Source organism: Rhincodon typus, chromosome 17, assembly GCF_021869965.1.
Source record: "Rhincodon typus isolate 14 chromosome 17, sRhiTyp1.1, whole genome shotgun sequence".
NCBI lineage: Eukaryota > Metazoa > Chordata > Chondrichthyes > Orectolobiformes > Rhincodontidae > Rhincodon > Rhincodon typus.
The window spans coordinates 15,720,172-15,746,160 of NC_063348.1; the positions used below are offsets into that span (position 1 = coordinate 15,720,172).

The 25,989-nt window shown below is 45.0% G+C and overlaps 1 protein-coding gene across 1 annotated transcript in view; it reads right to left on the reverse strand.

The window, feature by feature from the left end:
• cd82b (CD82 molecule b) overlaps nucleotides 1–24,114 on the reverse strand; it is a 46,660-nt gene extending 22,546 nt beyond the window's left edge. Inside the window, exons 1-2 of the mRNA XM_048607234.1 lie at nucleotides 23,700–24,114; nucleotides 10,995–11,071 (exon numbers count right to left, since the gene is read on the reverse strand). Coding sequence (XP_048463191.1) covers nucleotides 10,995–11,057 — 63 coding nt within the window. The 5' untranslated portion in view covers nucleotides 11,058–11,071; nucleotides 23,700–24,114. The remainder of the gene's footprint in view (nucleotides 1–10,994; nucleotides 11,072–23,699) is intronic.
• Between the last annotated feature and the right edge of the window lie 1,875 nt (nucleotides 24,115–25,989).

Here is a 25,989-nt window from a genome sequence, read left to right on the forward strand (position 1 = left end):
ATAGGCGCTGTAGGAGTATACTCAAAAGGGAAATCAGGAGGGCAAAAAGGGAATACAAGATAGTTTTGGTAAATAGGGTTAAGGAGAATCCACAGGGATTCTACAAATACGTTAAGGGCAAAAAAACAGTAACTAGGGAGAGAATAGGGCACCTTAAAGATCAACAAGGCTGCCTGTGTGTGGAACCGCAGGAGATGGGTGAGATACTAAATGAGTATTTCACTTCAGTATTTACTGTGGAGAAGGATTTGGAACATAGAGAACATGGGGAAATAAATAGCAACATCTTGAAAAGTGTCCATATTACAGAGGAGGTGGTGCTGGACGTCTTAAAACACAAAGATGGATAAATCCCAAGGACCTGATCAGGTGTACCCTAGAACTGTGTGGGAAGCTAGGGAAGTGATTGCTAGGCCCCTTGCTGAGATATTTGTATCATCGATAGCCACAGGTGAGGTGTCAGAAGACTGAGGTTGGCTAACGTTGTGTCATTACTTAAGAAAGATGGTATGGAAAAGCCAGGGAACTACAGACCGGTGAGCCTGACAGACATCGGTGGTGGGTATGTTGTGGAAGGGGATTCTGAGGACAAAGTCAGAAGTCACATGACACCAGATTATAATCTAACAGTTTTATTTGAAATTACAAGCTTTCGGAGCATTGTTCCTCATCAGGTGAAGGAGCAGTGCTTTGAAAGCTTGTAATTTCAAATAAACCTGTTAGATCATAATCTGGTGTTGTGTGATTTCTGCCTTTGTCCACCCCAGTCCAATACCGGCACCTCCACATCAAGGATTCTGAATGTACATGTATTTGGATTTACATGTATTTGGAAAGGCAAGGATTGATTAGGGATAGTCAACCCGGCTTTGTACGTGGGAAATTGTGTCATACAACTTGATTGAGTCTTTTGAAGAAGCAACAAAGAAGGTTGATGAAGGCAGAGCAGTAAACATTGTCTGTGTGGACTTCAGCAAGGTGTTTGACAACATTCTACATAGTAGACTGGTTAGCAAGGTTAAAGCACATGGATCCAGGAAGAGCTAGCCATTTGGATACAAAACTGCCTCGAAGGTAGGAGACAGTGGGTGGTAGGGGAGGGTTGCTTTTCAGACTGGAGGCCTGTGACCATTGGTGTGCTGCAAGGATCGGTGCTGGGTCCACTGCTTTTTGTCGTTTATATAAATGATCTGGATGTGAAAATAGGAGGAATGATTAGTAGGTTTGCAGACGACACCAAAATTTGTGGTGTAGGGGACAGTGAAGAAGGTTACCTCAGAATATAACAGGAGGACCTTGATCAGATGGGCAGAGGAGTGACAGATGGAGTTTAATTTAGATAAATGTGAGGAGTTTTATTTTAGAAAGGCAAATCAGGACACGATTTGGACGCTTAATGGTAAGGTCCTGAGGAGTGTTGCTGAACAAAGAGACCTTGGAGTTCAGGTTCACAGCTCCTTGAAAGTGGAGTTGCAGGTAGACAGGATAATGAAGGCAGCATTTGGTATGCTTGCCTTTATTGGTCAGTGCATTGAGCATAGCATATGGGAGGTCATGTTGTGGCTGTACAGGACATTGGTGAGGCCACTTTAGCAATACTGTGTTCAATTCAGGTCTCCCTGCTATAAGGAAGATGTTGTTAAACTGAAAGGATACAGAAAAGATTTATAAGGAAGTTGCCAGGGTTGGAGGGTTTGAGTCATAGGGAAAGGCTGAATGGGCTGGAGCTATTTTCCCTGGAGTGTCAGAGGCTAGGCGTGACCTTATAGAGGTTTATAAAATTATGAGGGGCATGGAGAGGATGAACAGCCAAGGTCTTTTCGCAGAGTTAGGGGAGTCCAAAGCTCGAGGGCATAGGTTTAAGGTCAGAGGGGATAATATGAAAAAAGACCTAAGGTGCAACTTTTTCCATGCAGAAGGTGGTGCGTGTATGGATTGAGCTGCCAGAGGAAGTGGTAGAGGCTGGTACAATTACAATATTTAAAAGGCATTTGGATGGGTACATGAATAGGAAAGGTTTAGAGGGATAAGAGCCAAATGCTGACAAATGGGACTAGATTAATTTTGGATATCTGGTTAGCATGGACAAGTTGGACCAAAGGGTCTGTTTCTATGACTCTATAGGAGCACTCAACTCTAACACTTTAGAACAGACATCTGGCCTTGTGTGAATTGCCAGCCAATTCCACAATCTAATTCTGCTTCACAATCCTTTCATTTCAGATTCGGAAGTTGTTGCGTCTTTTTGTGACATCCTAGATTGCTGATAGAAAGTGACACATGATCCATTCTGCCTCATTTCTAATCCAGTGCACGTAAAAGCCCCAGAAGTGTGACTTCCAATTTCTGATTATCTTTTAAGTACCTTTATGACAATGTTTTCAAATTCACTGTTCTCACTCCACAAGAAATTTCTACATGCATTGTATAGGCTGCCGCTAATGATGTCAGTAAAACATGGTAGAGTCGACTTTTAAATGAAGACAAACCAATTTAAATAAGAGACAGAGCTTATTGAAAAGTACCAAACCTAGATGCTTAATTTAAGCTTTCTATGCATTTATTGACCATCCAGAGCGGCTCCAATGAATTTGGTGCCACATCTGGAGGACAAAGAAACAACCCCCTCTTAAGTTGCTTTCGCTGCGAAAATGCAGCTTTAATATCAATTGATCCATACTCCCATGCTTTACCGTTTACAAAACAAAAAAAACTTAAGAGTTGCTGCTGCCTTCTGTGAATCTACCCTTAGAGCCTGACTTTGCAGTTTTTCTTCAAAACCTCATGCCACTAACCTTGTTTTAGCCTGATAAGTTCCTTCAGGGAATGTCTTATCCCATATCTGGCACCTCTTTGTACCCCTCAAATTCTCAACAATCTTTGTTGTTTGGCATCTTTTACGAGCCAGTCTTTCAGTTTGTTCATGATCACGAAGACATCTTCTCTCTTTACCAATAACCTTCTATTTTTAATTCTATTTTTCCAGACTGAAAGTAGTTTCCAACAAACTTACCTTGTATCTTAAGGCTTGCCGAATTCTGAGACTTTGGGTTTGAATGAATGTCTTTCCGCCTACATGCAGTTCATTCAAATGTCCTATATAATGGTGAAACTAATTACAGCCTCTTCTCAAGACTGTGCTGGTCACCTAGCCCTGATAGGACTTTATGATTTCTATCAAAAACTAATTGATATGGATGGTATCTTCCCAGCGCGTGCATCAAATCCTAAGTATGCACAGCCAATGCTGGTGCAGAGTATTATTTACAATTTGACTGAACTGTCAAAATTTTATGAACCATTTCATCTTTTACAGTATGCATCCTTTCACTCGTCCCATTGCTAAAAGGGCTTCTGCTGCCCTATGCGTAACTATTAAGGTCACAGTTTCACATATCATTCCCCTCCCCTCAACCCCTATCCCCATTATCAGTGAGAAATTTTGCTGGTGATCACAAGTCCAGTTCCTATCCACTTTCCCAATACTTTATCCACAAACTTTTTCACATCTTTACTTGGCATAATCATTGACTAACAAAATTTGGTCACCAGATTTACAAAATATAGGAAGTAAATCTTTGTTTCTCGGCCCATTCCCTTAAATCCATCACCAGGACCCTGTTAAAATCTCTTGCTCAGGACAGACTTATTATAGGCCATTAAGGCATCCTTCAATATTTCTTACAAATCTTACCACTTATCTCTCCGATGAGCTTACTGTACTCTTCATTCCTTATTCCTACATTCTTCAGTAAAAGTTTTAATTGTTTAGAAAGCAGATGGGCACATTTTAATCCAATTTTAACACAGTTGACTTTTTGTCATAGAATCCCGACAGTGTGGAAACGGGCCCTTCAGCCCAACAAGTGCACACCGACCCTGAGAGCATTCCACCCCCCTAATCTACACATCCCTGAACAGTATGGGCAATTTAGCATGGCCAATCCACCTTTGGACTGTGGGAGGAAACCGGGCACCTGGAGAAAACCCACGCAGTCATGGGGAGAATGTGCAAACTCCACACAGTCGCCCAAGGCTGGAATCGAACCTGGGTGCCTGGTGCTGTGAGGCAGCAGTGCTAGCCACTGAGCCACCGTGCTGCCCCATATCTTCTAAACTTCTACACTGACATCAATAACAGTTCTTTAATTTCTTTAGGTTTTATGTTCCATTTAATGAATACCACAGTGTCCCAGTTGTGTAAATTGCAAATTCATGGATTTTCTAAATACAATAACTTCGGCATTTTTATATCCAGTTTCATCTGTGCTTTTTTTCATTAATAGTCTACTTAGTAACAAGGGTATTTCACTGGGCACTACATCTGTGCTGAAAAAATGGTCAATACCGGTTACTTAAATTGGAATAACCACTTTTTTCAAAAGATCATCTGCAATCTGAAACTGGTGGAACTCATAAAAAATCTTCTATACAGAGCACCTAGATAGCATTTAAGCCAAACTATTCCACACATGGTAGATGTGCATCCACTGTCCAATATCACACAATTGAATGACTCTGCCACCAATGCATTCATCACTGGGCTGAATCTTCCTGTGACCAAGACAATACCCTCTCTTGGATTTCCATACAGTTCCTCAGATCCTCAAATACATGTTTAGTTTCAAATCATTTCTGGGACAGTTCATGACATAATGTTACCTTAAATCTCAACTGAAACACTGAGCAATTCTAGGGTTCAATCACTTGTTGGAAGTCCCAAATTCTCTTTGGTTCCTGAAATTATCAAAAACATTTATGTTCTCATTTCTGTTTGTTGCAGTTCTCCTTTTGTACCGTTGCCTGCAACTTGTATCCACACAGTCTTGCCAATTTGTTAACATCTTGTTCTCCATTTTCCCTTCATTTGCTGATTGTCCCCTTTGTGCTACAAGTGTTACTGAGAGGAATGCTTTCTTAGCACTCTGTTTAGTGCTTCTGATGCTGCAATTTTTTTCCTGCCAAAATATTTGGCAATATTTGATACTTTGGCACAGTTGAAGAATATAGATGCCAGCAGAGATTTGCCACATTTCTGCAATCTTCATACAACCCATTGAATTCAATTATGAACTCTTCCATACTATTATTCTCAGTCTTTCTAAATTTGTCAAAATCTTAATATACCTAGTCAATGGTAGTCAATAGCTTGATGAGATTTTTTTATTCACTTGTGGGTGTGTGTCGCTGGCTGGGCCAATATTTCTTGCCCATCCCTAGTTGCCCTTGAGAAGGTGGTAGTGAGCTGCCTTCTTGAACCACCACAGTCCATTTCAGTGTGGGTAGACCATAATGTTGCCATGGAGGGAATTCCAGGATTTTGACTCAGCAACAGTGAAGGAACAGCGATATATTACCAAGTCAGGATGGTGAGTGGCTTAGAGGGGAACTTGCAGGGGGTGGTGTTCCCATGAACCTGCTGCCCTTATCCTTCTAGATGGAAATGGTCACAGGTTTGGAAGGTTCTGTCTGAGGGTGTTTCGTGAATTTCTGCAGTGCGTCTTGTAGGTAGTACAACACTGCTGCTACTGAGCAGCGGTGGAGGAGCAAGTGGATGCTTATAGATGTAGCGGCAATTAAGCGGCTGCTTTGTCCTGGGTGGGAAGACCATAAGACATAGGAGCAGAACGAGGCCATTCAGCCCATCAAGTCTGCTCTGCTATTCGATCATGGCTGAAATGATGCTCAACTCCATTCTCCTGCCTTCTCCCTGTAACACTTGATTCCTTTATCAATCAAGAATGTATCTCTACCTTAAATATACTCAATGACTTGGCCTCCACAGTGTTCTGCGGCAGTGAGTTCCACAGATTCACCATCCTTTGGCTGAAGAAATTCCTCCTCATCTCAGTTCTAAAGGGTTGTCCCTTCACTCTGAGGCTGTGCCCTCCGGTCCTAGACTTTCCTACTCGTTGGAACATCTCCACATCCACTCTATCCAGGCCTCTCAGTATTCTGTAAGTTTCAATCAGATTCTTCCCCACTTCCCGCCACCACCCCACCCCACCCTCCCACCATCATCCTTCTAAGCTCCATTGAGTACAGACACAGAGTTCTCAACTGCTCCTCACATGACAAGCCCTTCTGCATGCCCTCCAAAGCCAGCATATTCTTCCCAAGATACAGAGCCCAGAACTGTTCACAATACTCCAAACGCAGTCTGTCCAGAGCCCTATACAGCCTCAGCCGTACGTCTCTGCTCTTCTTTCTAGCCTTCTTGAAATGAATGCTAACATTGCATTTACCTTCCTAACTGCCAACTGAGCCTTCTTGTTAACCTCAAGAGAGTTCTGACCTGGGATTCCCAGGTTTCCTTTGCGTCATACATTTCTGAATGCCCTTTTCTGTTTAGAAAATAGTCCATGCCTCTTATTCTTCCTATCAAAGTGCATGACCTCACACTTTCCCACACTGTATTCCATCTGCCACTTCTATGCCCATTCTCCTAACCTGTCCAAGTCCTTCCACAGCCTCCCTGCTTCCTCCACACTACCTGTCCCTCCACCTATCTTTTGTCATCTGCAAACTTAGCAACAATGCCCTCAATTCCTTTGTCCAAATTGTTAACTTATAACATGAATAGTGTGATTTCAACACTGACTCCACTAGTCACTGGCTACCATCCTGAAAAGGACTTCTTTATCCCCACTCTGGCTTTCTGCCAATCAGCCAATCTTCTATCCCAGCCTGTACCTTGCCCCGAACACCATGGGCTGTGACCTTCTTTAGCAGCTTCCTGCACAGCACCTTATCAAAGGCCTTCTGGAACTCCAAGTATATCACGTCCACTGGCTATCCTTTGTCTAACTTGCTTGTTACCTCCTCAAAGAATTTTAACAGATTTGTCAGCCATGACTGTTCCTTGATGAAGCCATGTGACCCAGCCCTATTTTGCCACGCATTTCCAAGTACTCCTCAGTGTCATCCTTAACAATCGACTCTAAAATCTTACCAATGACTAAGGTCAGACTAAGCGACCTATATAATTTCCTGTATTCTGCCTCCCTCCCTACCAGGGATATTACATTCACCATTTTCCAGCCCTCTGGGACACTCCCTGACTCCAGCGATTCCTGAAAGATCTCCAAAGTCTTTATAATCTCCTCCGCTATCTCCTTCACTTCTTCCTGGGGTGTGGTCCAATCTCCCTCTGGGCGATTGATCCACCTTCAGACATTTCAGCTTCCCCAGCACCTTCTTCTTAGTGATGGCCATGACACTCACCTCTCTCCCTGACTCTCTTGAAGTTCTGATATGCTGCTGGTGTCGTCCACTGTGAAAACTGATGCAAAGTACTGATTTAGTTCCTCCACCATTTCTTTGTTCCCATTACTATTTCTCCAACCTCATTTTCCAGTGGTCCAACGTCCATTTTTGCCTCTCTTGTATCTTTTATATATCTTAAAAAAAACTCTTGCAATCTTCTTTCATATTACTAGCAAGCTTATCCTCATATTTCATTTTCTCCCCCACTTATTATTTTCTTAGCTATCACCTGTTGGTTTTGAAAGACTTCCCAATCCTCTGGCTTCCCACTGATCTTCCCCACAGTGTATGATTTTTCTTTTGCTTTTATGCTGTCCCTGACTTCGCTCATCAGCAATGGTTGCCTCATCCTCCCCTTAGTACTTTTCTTCTTCTTTGGGGTGAATTTCTGCTGTGCCTCCTGAATTACACCCAGAAACTCTCGCTGTTGCTGCTCCACCATCTTCCCTTCCAATTAACTGTGGCCAGCTTCACCCTCATGTCTTTGTAGTTACCTTACCTTAACCATCACATCTGATTCCAGCTTCTCCCTCAAACTGCAGGGTGAATTCTACTGTATTAGGGTCACTAGCCTCTAGGGGTTCCTTCACCTTAAGCTCCCTAATCAAGTCTGCCCCATTACACATTACCGAATCCAGAACTGCCTGTCCCTAGTAGGCTCTAACACAAACTGCTCCTAAAAAAACCCATCTTGTAGACTCTCCACAAATTCCTTTTCTTGAGATCCACTTCCAACCTGATTTTCCCAGTCCACCTGTATACTGAAGTCCCCCATGATGAGAGGCATAGATAGAGTGGATAGTCAGAGACTTTTTCCCGGGGTGGAAATGACTATTACGAGGGGGCATAATTTTAAGGTAATTGGAGGAAGGTATTGGGGAGATGTGAGGAGTAGGTTCTTCACACAGAGAGTGGTGGGCATGTGGAATGTGCTGCCGGCAGTGATAGTGGAGTCAGATACTTTAGAGACTGTTAAGTGACTCTTGGATAGGCACATGGAAGATAGTAAAATGTAGGGTATGCAGGGTAGTTTGATCTTAGTAGGATAACAGGTCGGCACAACATTGTGGGCCGAAGGGCCTGTACTGTGCTGTACTGTTCTATATTCTATGATTATTGTAATATTGCCATTCTTACATATATTTTCTATCTCCTGATTGACTTTCTTCCCCACATCCTGACTACTGCTAGAAGGCCTGTATGTAACTCCCACTGTTTTCTTTGCGATTCTTCAACTTCACCCACTATATTCTATACCTTCCGACTCTATATCATTTCCTGCTATCAATTTAATTTCATTGCTTACTAACAAGGCAGCATCACCCCCTCTGCCCATCTGCCTGTCCTTTCAATAGGACATGTATCCTTGAACATTTAGTTCCCAGTCCTGACCCCCCTGCAGCCACGTCTCTGTGATATGCACAAAACCGTACCCGCCAATTTCAATCTGTGCCCCAGGCTCATTTACCTTGCTTTGTTTACGGCATGCATTAAGTACAACACCCTCTGCCCTGCATTGACTAGCTCCCTGCTCATAACTGTCCCCTGATCTGCTGTGCCTGAAGTTGGATTCCTGACCCATTTCATACCCTCTGTCCTATTACTTGTTCTGGAAACTTTAATAGTCCCTGCTGAGCCCTTTCTCCCTCTAAATGTTCTCATAATTTTCCATGCAACTAAACCCACAGCCACCCAGTATTTGGTTTAAAGCCCTAGCTGTGTGATTCTCAGGACTGTGATGATGTGCCAGTTTATTTTTTGAAGAGTGGTTGTAAGGCAGAGGAGACGAGCAGTCTGGAGTAACATAAACAGCTTGGGAGACCTTGGGTTTCGTTTAACAGCCTGAATGGATCTGGCCAGCTCTCACAGATCCAGATTTCTGGGTTTTGTTTTTTTTTCAGCAGCATCAGAAGCTATTGGGGTCTCAACAGAGTTGGAAGCTTCAGTGAATGTCTCTCGGCTGGTATTCTCTGAATTTTCTCTTGATATTTTTTTCCCCTCCTGGATTGGAGAAATGCATGTGAGAATCTATATCTGAATTTTCCTTTTTGCCAAGGCGTGTGTTTATGGGATGTTACTACACCGGAACAGTTAATTAGTAATGGTTATTGTATCTATTATTCTAGGTTTTCCAATAGAGTCAAGTTATTCTAAATTCCTCTTTATTTGGTTCTATTTTTAAACTACAGTGCTTGAACAAATTGTGATTTGCTTAATGTCGAGTAGCTTGACCAGTTGCTTTGCATCTGGAGCAGGCACTTCATATTTGCCTTTAAAAAACAAGAAAAAGTTAGTGTCTATGCTACCTTCTTAAAATATTTTGAGGGTGTCTGGTCTGGTGAAAAATAAGAACTCTGGTCACCACATGAGTCAAGCTGAACCCATCCCATCAGAACAGCTCCCTCCTTCCCCAGTCCTGGTGCCCAAGTCCCAGGAATTTGAACCCATTTCTTCCATGCCAATCGTTGAACCACATGTTTACCTCTTTAATCTTGTTGACTCTGTGCTAATTTGCTCATGGCTCAGGTAGTAATTCGGAGATTATTATCTTTGTGGTTCTGCTTTTTAACTTAGCCCCTAGCTGCTTATATTCTCTCAGCAGAACCTTTTTCCTCTTTCTACCTATATTTGGTACCTACATGGACCACGACAACTGGATCTTTCCCCTCCCACTCCAAGTTCCTCTACAGTCCAGATGAGATATCCTAAACCTAGACACCAGGCAGGCAACACAGCTTTCAGGACTCTCAACCTTGGCCAAAGAAAACATTGTCTATTGCCCTGACAATAATATCCCCAATCACAAGTACATTTTTCTCCCCATCTTGAATGGCTCCCTATACCACAGTTCTACGGTCAGTTTGCTCATCCTCCCTATAGCCCCCACTCTCATCCATGCAGTAAGCAAGAATCTCAAAACTGTTGGACAAGCTCAAGGACTGAAGTTCCTTCAGCACTGCCTCCTGCATCCCTCAACCTGTCCCTAACCATTGATCCTATTAGAGGTAGTTAATCTAATGGTTATGACTGCCTCTTGCTTTTAGTACTATTGCCATAATGTTGTCAGGGCCCATAGCCTTTGCAGTATCCAGTGTCTCCAACCAGTTATTGATATCATGTGGATTGAATCGAATTGGCTGAAGACTGATGTCTGTAATGCTGAAGAACACTGGAGGAGACTGAGATGGATCAACCATTCAGCACTTCTGGCTGAAGATTGCTGCAAGTGCTTCAGCCTTATCTTTTGAACTGATGTGCTGGGCTCTTCCATCATCGGGGATATTGATGGTTAGTTCATGAGCTGTAACATTTTGTTAAAATAGGATCAGAAGTACTAAGAACACATTAATCCAATGGCCTTGGAGCAATATGGAAAACCACAAAACAGGCATTAAAGATATACTAAGAATGGCAAAAAGTAAACGCAAAATGTTCCTGTAATGAATATGGAGGCTAACAGAATAGATAATAGGAACTAATAGGGAGGATCATTGTCAACTCCTCCTTTATTAAACATGGGGACCCAGCATCTTCACCCCCCTCCCCTCGGCAAATGTACTGAGGAACTGAGAGGCTAAATCCAAGCTGGGCAGAGGTTATTTATGAAGAGATGCCATTGGAATCTCACAACACATGCAGAAGCTGAAAACCTTGCTTTTCTGTGCACACCATGAATGTTAATGAGATTGTTGGTTCTCTTCAGCAAGATGAAGAAATCCTATACTTACAAAGAAGAGCAGATTGAAGAGGAACAGAAAATACTTGGTGGCTTTAATGCAGCCTTTTCCCATGGTTTTCCAATGGTCTGTGAGAATGGACAGAAAAAGAAATGTAACTGAGTTTAATATTCATCTCCATCCTTTAAAACATTCCAGAATACAGTAAACAGATCTCCCCTCCCCCCACCGCATCCCAAAACCAGTCCAACTCGTCCCTGCCTCCCTAACCTGTTCTTCCTCCCACCTATCCCCTCCTCCCACCCCAAGCCGCACCTCCATCTCCTACCGACCAACCTCATCCCGCCCCCTTGACCTGTCCGTCCTCCCTGGACTGACCTATCCCCTTCCTAACTCCCTACCTACACTCACCTTTCCTGGCCCCATCCCCGCCTCTTCGACCTGTTTGTTTCCTCTCCACCTATCCTCTCCTCTATCCCTCTTCTATCCGCCTCCCACTCTCTCCCTATTTATTTCAGAACCCCCTTCCCCTCCCCCTTTTCTGATGAAGGGTCTAGGCCCGAAACGTCAGCCTCTCTGCTCCTATGATGCTGCTTGGCCTGCTGTGTTCATCCAGCCCTGCACCTTGTTGTCTCGGATTCTCCAGCATCTGCAGTTCCTACTATCTCTGTATCCAATTAAACAGGCAGCTTGTGGCAGTGCGAAAAACAACCAGTCTCTTAAAATCAGCAGACAGCTCATTAAAAAATAAAGCAACTAGATCCAGCACAAGCTTTTTAACTTCACAATTAAACACCTTTGGATTTTCTGTTCAGGAGCTGTTTGGCTTCATCCGTGGGTCCCGGCCTGGCCGTCAGCCTGTGTCATTGAGTTATCAGTTGAGAATCAGGATGAGAAAGGAGAATTGAGAGCAGCAAAAAGCAGTGAGATGTTTGGAAGAGGAGCTACCAGTGGAATGGGTGGATGGACCAAGGTGGGAGTTGTTAGGAATAGTCACAGTAACCCACAGTATGGGTGGGGAAAATGGATACTGTAAGGTCAAGTCAGGTACTGAGGATTCACTAAAGCGAATTTGTCACCTCTATGGTGAGAGGGAACCAGGCTCCAGCAAGATATTGATGTAATCATCTATACACAACCCATATTAAACTGAGGCCATGCTGATAAACAGCACGAGGGGTCAGGGTGGGGTCAGGGGAAAGGAAAATACATGGTGTTATTGAAGGGATGGGCCTGGGGGGAAGGTGTGAATCGGCAGAGTAAAACATCAATTACATATGAATGGGAAAACACAGGGCAAGCAGACATAGACAAGAGGGGAGACTGTCAGAAGCAGAGATCCAGCAGAGAGATCCCGTTGATGGAGGAGTCAGTTTACAGAATTGGAAAACCCATTGTTCCGAGCATGCCCAGGATCCATGTCTTTGAAAGGTGGAGATTGATTGCCATGGAAACAGACAGCCCAGTGAGGTGGAGAACATCAGTGGGACAGTGGCTGGCTTGTGGTGAGGACGTACACACCGACAACAGTGACCCTCAAATTGAAACTTTAAGCCGTGACTAGTCGCAGCAGTGTGAGGGGGAATGGGCTGGATACTATGGAATGCAACGGACAATCGGATTGGAGCTCCAGCAACAAAGGGAGACACTGCAGTCCACTGGAGGAGAGCTGTCGGTGCCAGGGAAATGCAGAAAGTCAAAGCCAAATCTAATCAAAGTTCCAAACATGACCGACGTACTCAAAGAGCAGCAGCAGACAGGAAATACACACGTGTGCCTTCAAACCTGTGGTCTACGACCAGTTGTTAAAATACACCCACTCTCAAAATCAGGAGACCTGTCGCCACTAAAATAAGAGGAGTGAGAGGGACACAATGTGGAAAGATACAGTGATAATGGAGTCCTTTCAGGGACTGCGAGGCCAGGGGAATTCTTGAAGTGGGAGAATAGAGACAGAGCCTTCCTCCCAACTCCAAGAATATCCCTGACAATCTCTGATGAGCAAACTTGCTGTGTAGTTTGAGGCTCAGGGTAATTGATGCAATGTGTATTCCTGCTGGGCGACAATTTGTCCTTTTCCCCTTGGCCAACGCAGTGTGAAAAGACTCTGTGCAGTAGAGAAGCCCACCTTGTCAGTGAGCTCTCCATCTCTGAGCCTCTGCAGCCGATACACTGCATCACACTCACATGATATGTGTCACATAGGTCCATCATCCCACCTTCTTAAAATACCACCAGCTTCAACTACAGGCAAGCCGCCCAGCCAAAACAACAAACAAGGCACCATCCAGGCCTGGATCGACTCAATAGGCCAACACAGCTCCAGAAAATAAAGGCCGGTTGTTGAAATGAACAAGGTCACCTTCACCATCTTGAGGAGGGCAACACTGCATGACGGATTCTCATTTGACAGAGATTAATGAAATAGGAATCACTCAGGGCTGTAACCTAGGGTATGTGATACAGGATGGGTTGATTCGTTGGACAGGGTCAATGCCGGGTTGGTTGTAAAATACACAGATCCTCCAGGGTGCAGTCTCCACAGTCAGTGGGCCACACACAACGGACACGTTACCCATCACAGAGCACATGACACCAGCCAATCGCAGGGCACCTCCTTGAGGAGTCCAGTCAAGGCCTGTTCTTGTGGTAAACGCAAGGCAAGGCACATGCCATGCAGAGAATTATACAGTGAGATCCACACTCTCAAGGGGGCATGACCTCACTGTCACCGTGTTTACTGCAATGAAACCCAGCAACCAAACCATCAAAACAGCAAGGACTAGGACAAGCAGCCAAAAGCCATAAAGTGTGTAATGTAAACTCTGCAATAAATTCACCCGAGAGATCTAACCATTAATAAGACAGCACTGTGTATATGACTGAGGTCTGGAACCACTCAGTGTCTCACTGAGACACAGGCATCATTCCTACTGGGAACGCCACTCTCCCAATGACTTCTTCTACACGGACTGAGAGCAGGATAGGCCACATTCCCATACAGCGCAAGCAACACTTCCCGAGCAGGGACCGGGATCGGGGTTGGAGTGAGACCAGAGCATGGACCAGGATCGAATAGGATGGGCTCCACCTGGAACATTCTGGGACCAGAGTCCTGGAGAATTGCATAACTGGAACTGTGGAAAGGGCTTTAAGCTAAATAGTGGGGGTGGGGAAGAGGGGTGTTCAGTTGCATGAAAAATTATGGAAAAAGTTAGAGCTGGAGAGGGCTGAGCAGGGGCTATTAAAGTCTCCAGAACAAGTAAGACAACAGACAGAATGGAAAGAGTCAGGAATACAACTTCAGGCACAGCAGATAAGGGAACAACTGTGAGAAAAGGGGGCAGTCAATGCAGGATTGAAGGTGTTGTACTGAACTGCACGCAGTGTACAAAACAAGGGAAATTAGCGTGGAGCGCAGATTTAAATTGGCAGGTACAATGTTGTGGGTATCACAGACACTGGCTGCAAGGGGATCAGGGTTGGGAAGTAAATATCTAAGGATACACGTACTTTTGAAAGGACAGGCAGAGGGGCAGAAGGGCCGGGATTACCTTGTTAGTAAGAAATAAAACTAAATAGATAGCAAGAAGTGATATAGGTTGGAAGGTGTAGAACCTGTGTGGGTAGATTTGGGGAACTGAAAAGGGAAAAAGATCTTGATGGGTGTTACATAGAGACCTCCAACACACACATACACATACAGACTCACTGACACACACACACACACACACACATGCTCATACTCTAACATACATTGATACAGATGGTTCTTGTAGCAGCACAGCTTTAATTCTCAGTAGTTTCTAACCACTTCCTGTTTTTATTACAACAGCTGACTGTCTTTGAGACAGTGGTGGGGGGAGGGGCTCATGTGATGGTTCTGGGGAGGGAGGTGATGGCCTGCAAGTGAACTGTGGGAAACCTGTAGGACATGGTGAATGACCCAGTCAGCCAGGCTCAAAGGAAAGGATATTAGAGTGGACAGCAGTTTGAAACAGCAGGCTCTTTGCTCTGCGCAGACTGTGTATCACTCTGAACTGATTTGACAAAGTTTGATTAGAGCTGTGCCAAGATTTAATGTTCCTCAGCTGGAACAGCACATGCTTCACAGAGTTCTCAGCTTTGACTATACATCGTTGTGTGCTTCCTGCTCCTTTGCTGTGACAGTGTGTAAGTGAGGGGTACTCTCCCCCTGCTGCTCTCAGGGGAACTGTGCCTTGCTGCCCACTGCCTGTCACTGTGCCACACCGAGTACCCCGATTACACATGCTGCCTTACCTCCCGGCTGCTTATTCAACCAGCATTCCCCACCCTACAGCCCTTTATCCATCAGGCATTCAAACACAGTGATCAGGGATCTGCCTGGGGTTATCACCGGCCTTGTTCCATCAGGAATCTATATACAGTGATCGGGTATCTGCCTGGGGTTATCACAGGCCTTGTTCCATCAGGGACCCAGACACAGTGATCAGGGATATGCCTGGGGTTATCACAGGCCTTGTTCCATCAGGAATCTATATACAGTGAGTTCCTCTAACCTTCTGCCCCACCTTAAATCTGCACCCTCCATCCCCTCCAACCCAGTCATTGGTCCCTCCATCACGGGCAAATGTTTCTTCCCGTCTACCCTATATTTGTGCCTCATAATTTTATACATCCCTGTCATGTCCCTTCTCAATCTCCTCTACTCTAAGGAAAACAACCCCAGTATGTCCAATCTCTCAAGTAACAGACTCTTCAGCCCAGGTAACATACTGGTAAATCTTTGCACCTTCTCTCATGTTATCAGAACACTCCCATAATGTGGCTTCCAGAACTTCATATAATACTCTAGCTACGGCCTAACCAATGTTTTATACAGTCACAGCATTACCTCCCTGCTCTTAAACTCTGTGCCTCGGCTAATAAAGGCAAGTATCCCTGTGCCTTCTTATATTTTATCTAACTGTCTCTCTACCTTAAGGGACTGGTGAACAAGCACACCAAGATCCTACCGTTTATGTATTCCATTGCCTTGTTAGTCCTTGTTAGACCAAGTGTCTCACCTCTCACTTATCCAGATTGAATTCCTTTTATCACTGACCAGCCCATTTGACCTGCCTATCTCTATCCTCCTCTAATCTAATGCTATCCTCCTCACTATTTATCACCCCATTAATTTTTGTATCCAAACCTACATAACCAGAGACTCATTCCAGGTCAGTGTATATTCAGTAATTGAGGGTCAATATGGGGTTATCACAGGCCTTGCTCTATCAGGGATCTCTAGACAGTGAGCAGGGATCAGTCTGCTGCATGCTAGAGCAAAGAAGACCTGAACAAAGGACAGTACAGCGCAGGAACTGGCCCTTCGGCCCATCAAGACTACACTGACAAATGATGCCTTTCAAAACTAAAAACCTTTTCTCTCTATGCAGTCCATATCCCTCTATTCCCTGCTTATTCATATATCTGTTAAGACGCCTCTTAAATGTTATTACTGTATCCAACTCCAGCACCTCCTCTGGCAGTGCATTCCAGGCACTGAGCACCCTCTGTGTACAAAACCTGCCTCTCTCATCTTCTTTAGACTTAGCCGTTTTTACCTTAAACCTATGTCCCCTAGCCAGTGACATTTCTACCCTGGGAGAAAAACTCCGACTATCCATTCTCTCCATGCCCCCCATCAGTTTGTAAACTTCTATCAGGTCGCCTCTCATCCTTCGATGTTCAAGTGAAAACAAACCAAGTTTGTCCAATCTCTCCTCACAGCTGATATCTATGTATTAGTGGCCTTGTTCCACCAGGGATCAATATCGAGAGTGAGCTGTCGGTACAGTACAAGATCCTCAGCACTCTGACTGCCCAGGTGCATGGAAGAATACCAGAACCATCAGGAATGGAAATTCCCTCCAGGCCAGTGTTACAGGTTTATCATTGATTAATCCACCAATCACCTTCCTCGCTGTCTCTCACCATCCCATCTCACAACAAACACATTGATCTGTCCCTGGGGCCTTAACCACTTTGTCCCTCTTCAACATCCCCCCTTCAATGTCCCCTCTCAATGCTCCTCAGTATTACCTGGAGGAGACAGCCTGTGTTGAACTCAGACCTCCCTTTATAATACCCAGACTCTAAATACCAGAGGCCACCTATTTTATAAAAGTCGCCCTGACTTGATCGCTTCCCCATGGTCAGCACGTTGTTGAGTCAATTTGGATGGTTTATATCTGCGAGCTGTGATAACAATGTCCCAGAGAGTCAGGCAGTTATATCTCTGATTGAGTGAGGACATTTCCAATCCAGCCAGTAATTCCTTTCATTGGGGTTGTCCCAGAGTCTCGATAACATAACACTGCTCCTTAGGGGCTATTCCAATTGACACACAAACCGTGTGGCTCTGAAGTCAGTGAGTTTAACAGAGATGAAAACGGAATACCTCAGGTCTGTCACCTTGCTGAGCTCGGTTAGCGTCAGGGCTGGATGCTTCTCCAGTCTAAAGAGCTGAGCCGTTGTCAGCAAAGGCAATTTGAGCAGGGCCATTAAAGCTGAGACAAGCCAGCAAGCCACCACTTCACTTGTTGAAGGATTCCCAATTCCTTGATAGGAGACTTTTTCCAGATACAAGCCATGGACCTACCAGTGGTCACTGAGTGCCAGGGAGGTGATCTGCCCTGGTCACACTAGCAGCCTTGCGATAACACTAGGTACAAGCCGTACCCCTAATGTACCCTCAAATGGGATCCTGCAGCACTCAATGCCCATTCCTCAGATGAAACCTCTAGTCTTCCCCTTTGTTGTTACCCACTCTCTCACCAGTCCCTGCACACTCCAAGACAGCCAGTGGTCCCACGAACAGTGCTATGGACAAGGCGCCTACAATTTCAGGCCCTGTCAGAGAGGACAGTGTGAGGCCAGACTGTGCCCAGAGTCAGGGGAGTAGTGGGCCTGGATAATGTTCCTCCAGGTTTTCCCATGGGCAGGACAAGCTGCTGTGCTACACAGTGTAGCAGGAACATCTCAGGCCCCTGTGCACACAACTCAAAACGTCAATGTAGCCCCGACTAGTCAGCTTGGCTTCAAATAAGGTGGCCTCATAACCACTGTATTTGCATAGCACCGTTGGACACAAGAAAGCATTCCAAATTGCTCATTAAGGAAATAAGATAAAAATGGACAGTGGGGTGAAGTTAAACACAGAAGCATAGAGAATAGGATCAGGAGTAGGCCTTTCAGCCCTTAAGCCTACTCTTCCATTTAGTATGATCATTACTGATCATCCAACTCTGTCCCCTGTGCCCACTTTCTCCCCATTCCCTTTGATCCCTTTAGCCCTAAGATCTATATCTAACTCATTTGTGAAAACGTTCACTGTTTTGGCCTCAACCGCTTTCTGTGGCTATGGATTCCACAGGCGCCCCACTCTGAGTAAAGAAATTTCTCCCCAGCTCAGTCCTAAATATTTCCTCCATATCATTAGACTGTGACCAGTTGTTCCGGATGCCCCAGAAGCAGCGTCTAAAACATACCTGTCATGAACAGGGCTGATGTTGGGAGAGCCTGCCATGGGCCAGGCAGCTTGGTAACACAACCCTCCTCAGTGTGGGCACGACAACAAATCTTCACTCATCTCACAGATCAGCTCAGCTTTAATCCGGTCATCAGGAACATCCTTGCTGTGTTTACCCTGAATAGTCTTGCTAGAATTTTACAGGGTTCTATGAGCACCCCCTCATTCTTCTAAACGCCAGTGAATACAATTCTAACCAACTCTATCTCTCTCCTGCCATCTCAGGAGGTACTGGACACAACACCAAATGGTTGGTCAAAGAAATGGGGTGAGACAGGGAATTTCATAGTCTGCTGCTTACTCTGCGCTGGGTAGGACTAGCAATATAGGCCTGGGTTGTGGGGGGGTTGGGGCGGTAGCTGGGGGGTGGAGGCAAGAGCTCCAAGGCAGAGAAAGTGAGAAATTTTGGTGGTGGTTGGATGCGTAGGACAAGGTCCTGTACAGGTTAAAACACTGGGAGACGTAAGGCCGTTAGGTCCCTGGAGCAAGGTTGTGATGATGTCATGGAGCTGCTTCTCACTAGACATAAATAGCAGAGTGTGGGTGAAGTCAATTAGATTGAAAGCGGGATGATAGACACTGAGATTGTTGAAAGACTATTCTCTACAATGTAACAATGAGGTTTGAGGCTGATTTATCAGTTTAGCTGCACTGTATGTCCATGACAAAATGCAAAAAGGGAATTATCTCACTGCAAAAGAGTCGCTACACACCATAATCGCATTGAAAGAAAGAACATTGTCACAGTTTCATCTCTAATCAGTCACAGGAGATTATATGGTCCATTCAATAATCAGTAGCATGCAAGGTCTGCCTGACATTTCAGTTACAGGGTGGCCTGCTTGTCCATTCAGATACTGCATGGTCTGTCAGTTCAAACACAGGAGTGGAGTCTGTCTGAAAGTGCAAATAGAGGACAGATCAATGTGGGTGAAGATGTGTTTGATAAAAGTTTGTTGACTTTGGTGAGAGGGTTTAATTGACAGAGTCACGTACATCTGCTCAATGAGAACCTGCTAACCACATTTGCTCAGTAACTTTAGGTCATCTCTAACTTTTGCTGCAGCATCTTTTTCTATTTTATTGTCACTTCCTCAGTGATTCTCAATTAAAAATAACCCAGTCAAATTAATTCAACGAGGGCACCCTGAAAAGTGGAATTCCTCACTCCCTTCACGCTTCCTTCCTCATCGAGTCGGAGGTTCATCAAAACTCAACCCTCAGTAACACTGAATCACTCCTTACTGATCGCGGTCAATTCTGCTGCAGCACAACAACGAGGCTGTAGAACTTACACCACACCTCCAACAGCTCAACCTTACCCAGCAGAGCTGGGCTGGATTCATTTGTGAAAACGTTCACTGTTTTGGCCTCAACCGCTTTCTGTGGCTATGGATTCCACAGGCGCCCCACTCTGAGTAAAGAAATTTCTCCCCAGCTTAGTCCTAAATATTTCCTCCATATCATTAGACTGTGACCAGTTGTTCTGGATGCCCCAGAAGCAGTGTCTAAAACATACCTATCATGAACAGGGCTGATGTTGAGAGAGCCTGCCTTGGGCCAGGCAGCTCGGTAATGCAACTCTCCTCCATCACAGTGTGGGCACGACAACAAACCTTCACTCATCTCACAGCTCAGCTCAGCTTTAATACTGCCTCCAACCAACTGAGTACTCGCAATAATTCTCAGGAACCACACCTCTGGCCAATCTTAAACCTATTCAACCAACCTCTGATCTTAAAATTCTTTCCATTTTGCGGGGGGTCTTGGTTCTAATACTTGCCCTGCACTCAGATGCACAGCTCTCTCAGAACTGACTGTATTCTGAGGGCCACAGTCAACAGGCAATTGGACAGACAGATGGAGGATCATGTCACCCAGGCATGTCGTAGCCCACAGAGCAGTTACCAGGCACAGAGGAACCTGACTGTCCTAAAGCTGAATAGGGCTTACAGAGGCCCTGGCCCTAGTGTGGGGTGTGGGAGGGGTGGGACTGCAGGCCCACAGTGCCAGGAGATTCCCGTAGGCAGGAAAATGGACACAACCAGTACCATGAATTCTGCAATGGCATACTGCCTCCTTAGTGCCAGGAAGAGGGCATCATGGAGCAAGAGCAGAATACTCTCTAGGAGGAAAAGCAAATGCCAGAGGGTGTAGTACATCGAAACATCGAAGATAGGAGCAGGAGTTGGCCATTCAGCCCCTTCAAGCCTGCTTCCCCCATTCATCGTGGCTGTTCATCCAACTCAGTAACCTGCTCAATAGTTCCTGCTTTCTCCCCATATTCTTTAATCACTTTAGGCCCAAGTGCCACAACCAATCCCTTCTACAAATATCATGTTTTGGCCTCGCCTGCTTTCTGTGGTAGCAAATTCCACAGGCTCAGCACTCTCTGGGTGAAGAAATCTCTGTTCATTTCTGTCCAAATATTTACCCCATATCCTTAGACTGCGACCACTAATTCTGGACTGCCCTGTCATCCTTCCGGCATCTACCCTGACCAGTCCTGTTAGAATTTTATCAGTTTCTATGAGATACCCCCACAACATGTTTCTGAACCCCAGTGAATATAATCCTGATTGATTCAACCTGTCTTCATACGTCAGTCCCAATGAGCCAGCAATCAGCCTGGTAAACCTGCACTGTACTCCCTTTGATGGCAGGAACATCCTTCCTCAGATAAAGCTGCACACAGTGCTCCAGGTATGGTCTCACCAAGGCACTGTATAATTGTACCCGAATCCTCTCGCTATGGAGGCCAATTTGCCTTCTTTACTGCCTGCTGCACCTACATCCTCTCCTTCAGTGACTGGTCTCTTTGTACATTCCTTCTCTGAACTTTTAGCCATTCAGATAAAGAATCTGCCTTCCTGTTTTAGCTATCAAAGTAGAGAACCTCACATTTATGCACATTTACTCACTTGCTCAACTTGTCCAAATCACACTGAACCATCTCTTCCTCCTCCTCACAGCTTACTTGCCCACCCAGCTTTATGTTATCTGCAAATGTGGAGATATTACATTTAGTTCCCTCACCAAAATCATTAATATATTTTGTGACTAACTGGTGTCTTAGCACTGTGCCCTACCGTACCCCACTAGTCAATGCCTGCCATTTGGAAAAATGCCTGTTTATTCCTACTGTTTGTTTCTTGTCTGCCACCAGTTTTCCATCTATCTCTTAAGGTTAACATACAGGTTCAGTTGGCAGTTAGGGAGGCAAATACAATGTTAGCATTCACTTGGAGATGGCTAGAATAGGACAGTAGGGTTGTGCTACTGAGACTGTATAAGGCGCTGGTCAGACTGCATTTGGAAAATTGTAAGCAATTTTGGGCCCCATATCTAAGGCAGGATGTGCTGGTGTTGCAGGAGGTCCAGGGGAGATCACAAGAATGATCCCAGGGATGAAGGGCTTGTCATGTGAGGAGCACTTGAGGACTCTGCACCTGTACTCGATGCAGTTTAGAAGGATGATGGGGGATCTGATTGAAATTGACAGAACATTGAGAGGCCTGGATACAGTGGACATGGAGAAGATGTTTCCCCTAATAGGAGAGACCAGGACACATGGACACAGCCTCAGAGTGAAGGGTCGACCCTTTAGAACTGAGACGAGGAGGAATTTCTTCAGCCAGGCAATGATGAATCTGTGGAACTCACTGCCGCAGAAGGCTGTGGAGGCCAAGTCATTGAGTGTCTTTAAGACAGAAATAGATAGGTTCTTGATTGGTAAGGGGATCAAGGGTTGTGGGGAGAAGGCAGGAGAATGGGGTTGAGAAACATAGCAGCCATGATCAAATAGCACAGCAGACCTGATTGGCCAAATGGCCTAATTCTGCTCCTACATGTTATGGTCTTATGATCTCAATAGATCAGCCTCAATCCCATGTGCTTTAATTTTACACCCCTTATGTAGGACTTCAAAAGTCTTCTGAAATTCCAAATAAACCACATCCATGGCTCGCCCCCATCAACTCTAAGAGTTTCATCCTTGAAGAATTCCAGCAGATTTATCAAGTATGTTTCCCACGTGTAAATCCGTTTGACTCTGTCAGCTTCTGCAACTGTTTTCCAAATGCTCAGCTATTAATTCTTCTATAATGGACTCTAGCACCTTCCCCACTACCAACATCAAGCTAGCTGATATATAATTCCAGTTTTCTCTCTACCTCCCTTTCTAAATAAAGGGGTTACATTAGCTACCCTCCAATCTTACCCTCCAACGCTCCAGAGTCTGTAGAATCTTAGAAGATGTTCACTAATGCATCCACTGTTTCTCAGGCCACTTCCTGAAGTACTTTTGGGGTTTATTGGTCTTTAATTCCATCAATTTCGCCAACGTCATTTCCTTACTAATACTGATTTCTTTCAGTTCTCTGCTCTCCCTAAACCTTGCGTTCCCCAACATTTCTGCTATATCTTTGTATCCTTCTTCCTAAACATAGAATGAAAGTATGTATTTTGTCAGCCAGTTCTTTGTTCCCATTATAAATTCCTGTCTCTGACAGTAAGGAGCCTACATATGTCTTCATCAATCTTTTTCTCTTCACATGCTTCTTGAAACTTTTACACTTAGTTTAGACTTGTACTCTATTTTCCCTTTCTATATCAATCCCTTTGTCGTCCTCAGCACTAGTGGCACAAGGGCAGGTATTGAGGGGCTACGGTCTGATTTCCGGGGGGAAGGGGGGACAGTGGCGATCAGTCGACAGTGTAGGGATCAAGGAAAGGCAGCAGAATGGATTGTAGCTCAACAAGTTTGGGCCTGGGACAGAGATTTTAGAGGGTTGTTCAGTGTGGAACTGAAAGATGTGCACCAGTAAAATGAGGAATAAACTGGGTAAGGACAGCCTGCTGGATAGACTAGAGGATGCGGTGCCGCCTTGAAAGAGTGGATTCAGAAGATCAGGAAGGCAAAGCCAGGATTACAATGAAGGTACGTACACAATGTGTGGTGAATAAAGTCTATACAGCTCCATACACAAATCACGGTGTGAGATTATCACACTGACACTGTACTGTCTAATCCCAGGCTGATCCCCCAGACAGATCCAAAACTGATCCCAGACAGTGCTGTCCCTCCTTGGGGCCGGAGAGCGATCGTGAAGCGGCCCCACACCGACCCCCAGCTCACTCCGCAACTAATCCCGCTCCGAGCCCGCTCCCTCTGCCCCCGGAGCCCGCACTCAGTCACTTACGGGAGCGGTGTCTGTTCCAAAGCAGGAAGGAGAGAACCGAGTTAGCAGCACCGGAGGGAAACTCACACCCTCCAAAGAGAGAGGGAGGGAGGAAGGCAGCTAATAGGGGGAGGAGAGAGAGGGGGAGGAAACTGATAGGGGGAGGAGAAAGGGAGGAGAGAGAGAAAGAGGTGGAGGGACTGAGAAGGTCCAACCAACAGGGGGAGAGAGAAGGGAAACAGGAAAATATATATTTAAAGAGAAAGAGTGAAGCGAACCAGAAGTATGCAAGACAGAGAAAGACAAAATGAAGGATTGACGATAGTGAGCAGATGAGCAGACAGAAAAAGTCAAGAATTGAGCAGACCTCAGTGAATTAAACGTGAGAAGAACGGAGAGCAGGAGACTGAGAGACAGAGAAGGCAGGAACCGATCTAACGAACAGACGGAGAGAATTGAGAAAGATGGAGATGGGAGTTGAACCAAAAAGGGGAAGTAACAGGGACAGAGAATTAGAGAGATGGTGAAAGATCATACTTACAGTCAGTCCCATCAGAGCCTGTAAACAGAGGTGAGAGAGTGCAAGGGGAATACATCAACAGAAATAATGTACGGAGAGGGTGAGGGAGAGACATAGTTCCAGTCTGAAATGCAGTGCCTAAGAGTGTGCTGGAGGCAGGGTCAACTGAAGCATCCCAAAGGGACAAAAACAAATTGCTGGAAAAGCTCAGCAGGCCTGGCAGCACCTGTGGAGAGAAATCAAGAGTTAACACGTCGGGTCCGGTGATCCTTCCTCAGAACCAGACCTGAAACGTTAACTCTGATTTCTCTCCACAGATGCTGCCAGGCCTGCTGAGCTTTTCCAACAACTTCCCTTTACATTTCTGATTTCCAACATCTGGAGTTCGTTCGGTTTTTCATTCCAAAGGGAATTGGCTGGTTATCTGAAGAAGAATGGTGAGGAAATGGGTAAATTGTTCATCAGGAATGAGAGAGCTGATGCACATAAGAAAGACCTCCTTCTACATTGTAAAAATTATGGGAAGATTTTTAAAGGATAAATTCAAAAAAAAGGAAGTGGAGAAAAGAGATAGAGAGATGAAGTGAGGGTTGGAAATACAATGAAACAAAAGAGACACACATTAGTATGTGAATGGAGTCAACAGACGATGTGTGTACATGGAGCAAGGAGTGTATTTGAAGTGTTTGATGGGAACTGTGTCCAGGGAACTTTACTTTCAGTTTACTTCTTGTTGAAAAGTGTTATATGGATAAAAATATACAGAGCAAACAGAATGCATACACCATAATACCATAAGATGTAGAAGCAGAATTAGGCTATTCAACCCATTGAGTCATCAATCATGGCTGATATGTTTATCAAACCCATTCTTCAGTCTTCTCCCTGTAAAACTTGATCCTTTTACTAAGCAGTAACCTAATTATCACTGTCTTAATTACACTCAATAACATGGTCTCCACAGCCCTCTGCAGCAATGAGTTCCACAAATTCGCCATCCTCCGGCTGAAGAAGTTCCTCCTAAACTCAGTTCTAAAGGACCATCACTTCACTCTGAGCTTGTGCCCTCAGGTCCTAGTCTCTCCAACTAGTTGAAACATCTTCTCCATGTCTACTCTACCCAGACATCTTAGTGTTTTGTAAGCTTTAATTCGATATGGCAACGCAGTGACTTTGTGGTTAGCATTGCTGCCTCAGAGCATTTCAATTCCTTCCTTGGGTGACTGTCTATGTGGCATTCACACATTCTCCCCGTGTCTGCGTGGGTTTGCTGCGGGTGCTCTGGTTTCCTTCCATTGTCCAAAGATGGCAGGTTAGGTGGATTGGCCATGCTAAATTGCCCGTAGTTTCCAAGGATGGCAGGCTTGGTGCATTGGCCATGGGAAAATGCAGGGTTACAGGAATAGGGTAGGGGTGGGTTTGGATGGGATGCCCTTTAGAGGGTTGGTGTGGACCCAGTGGACCGAATGGCCCACTTCTATATTATAGGGATTCTCTGATACCCTCCTACTAAACTTCAAGCAGAAACAGAGTCCTGAATCTCGTCTCATTTGGTATGGGTGACAGTGTTGTTATGGGTATGGTATTGGTGTGAGTATGGTATTGGTGTAGATACGGTATTGGTGTAAGTACGGTATTGGTGTGGATACAGTATTAGTGTAGGTACGGTATTGGTGTGGATACAGTATTGGTGTAGGTACAGTATTGATGTAGATACGGTATTGGTGTAGGTATAGTATTGGTGTAGGTACAGTATTGGTGTAGATACAGTATTGGTATGGATACAGTATT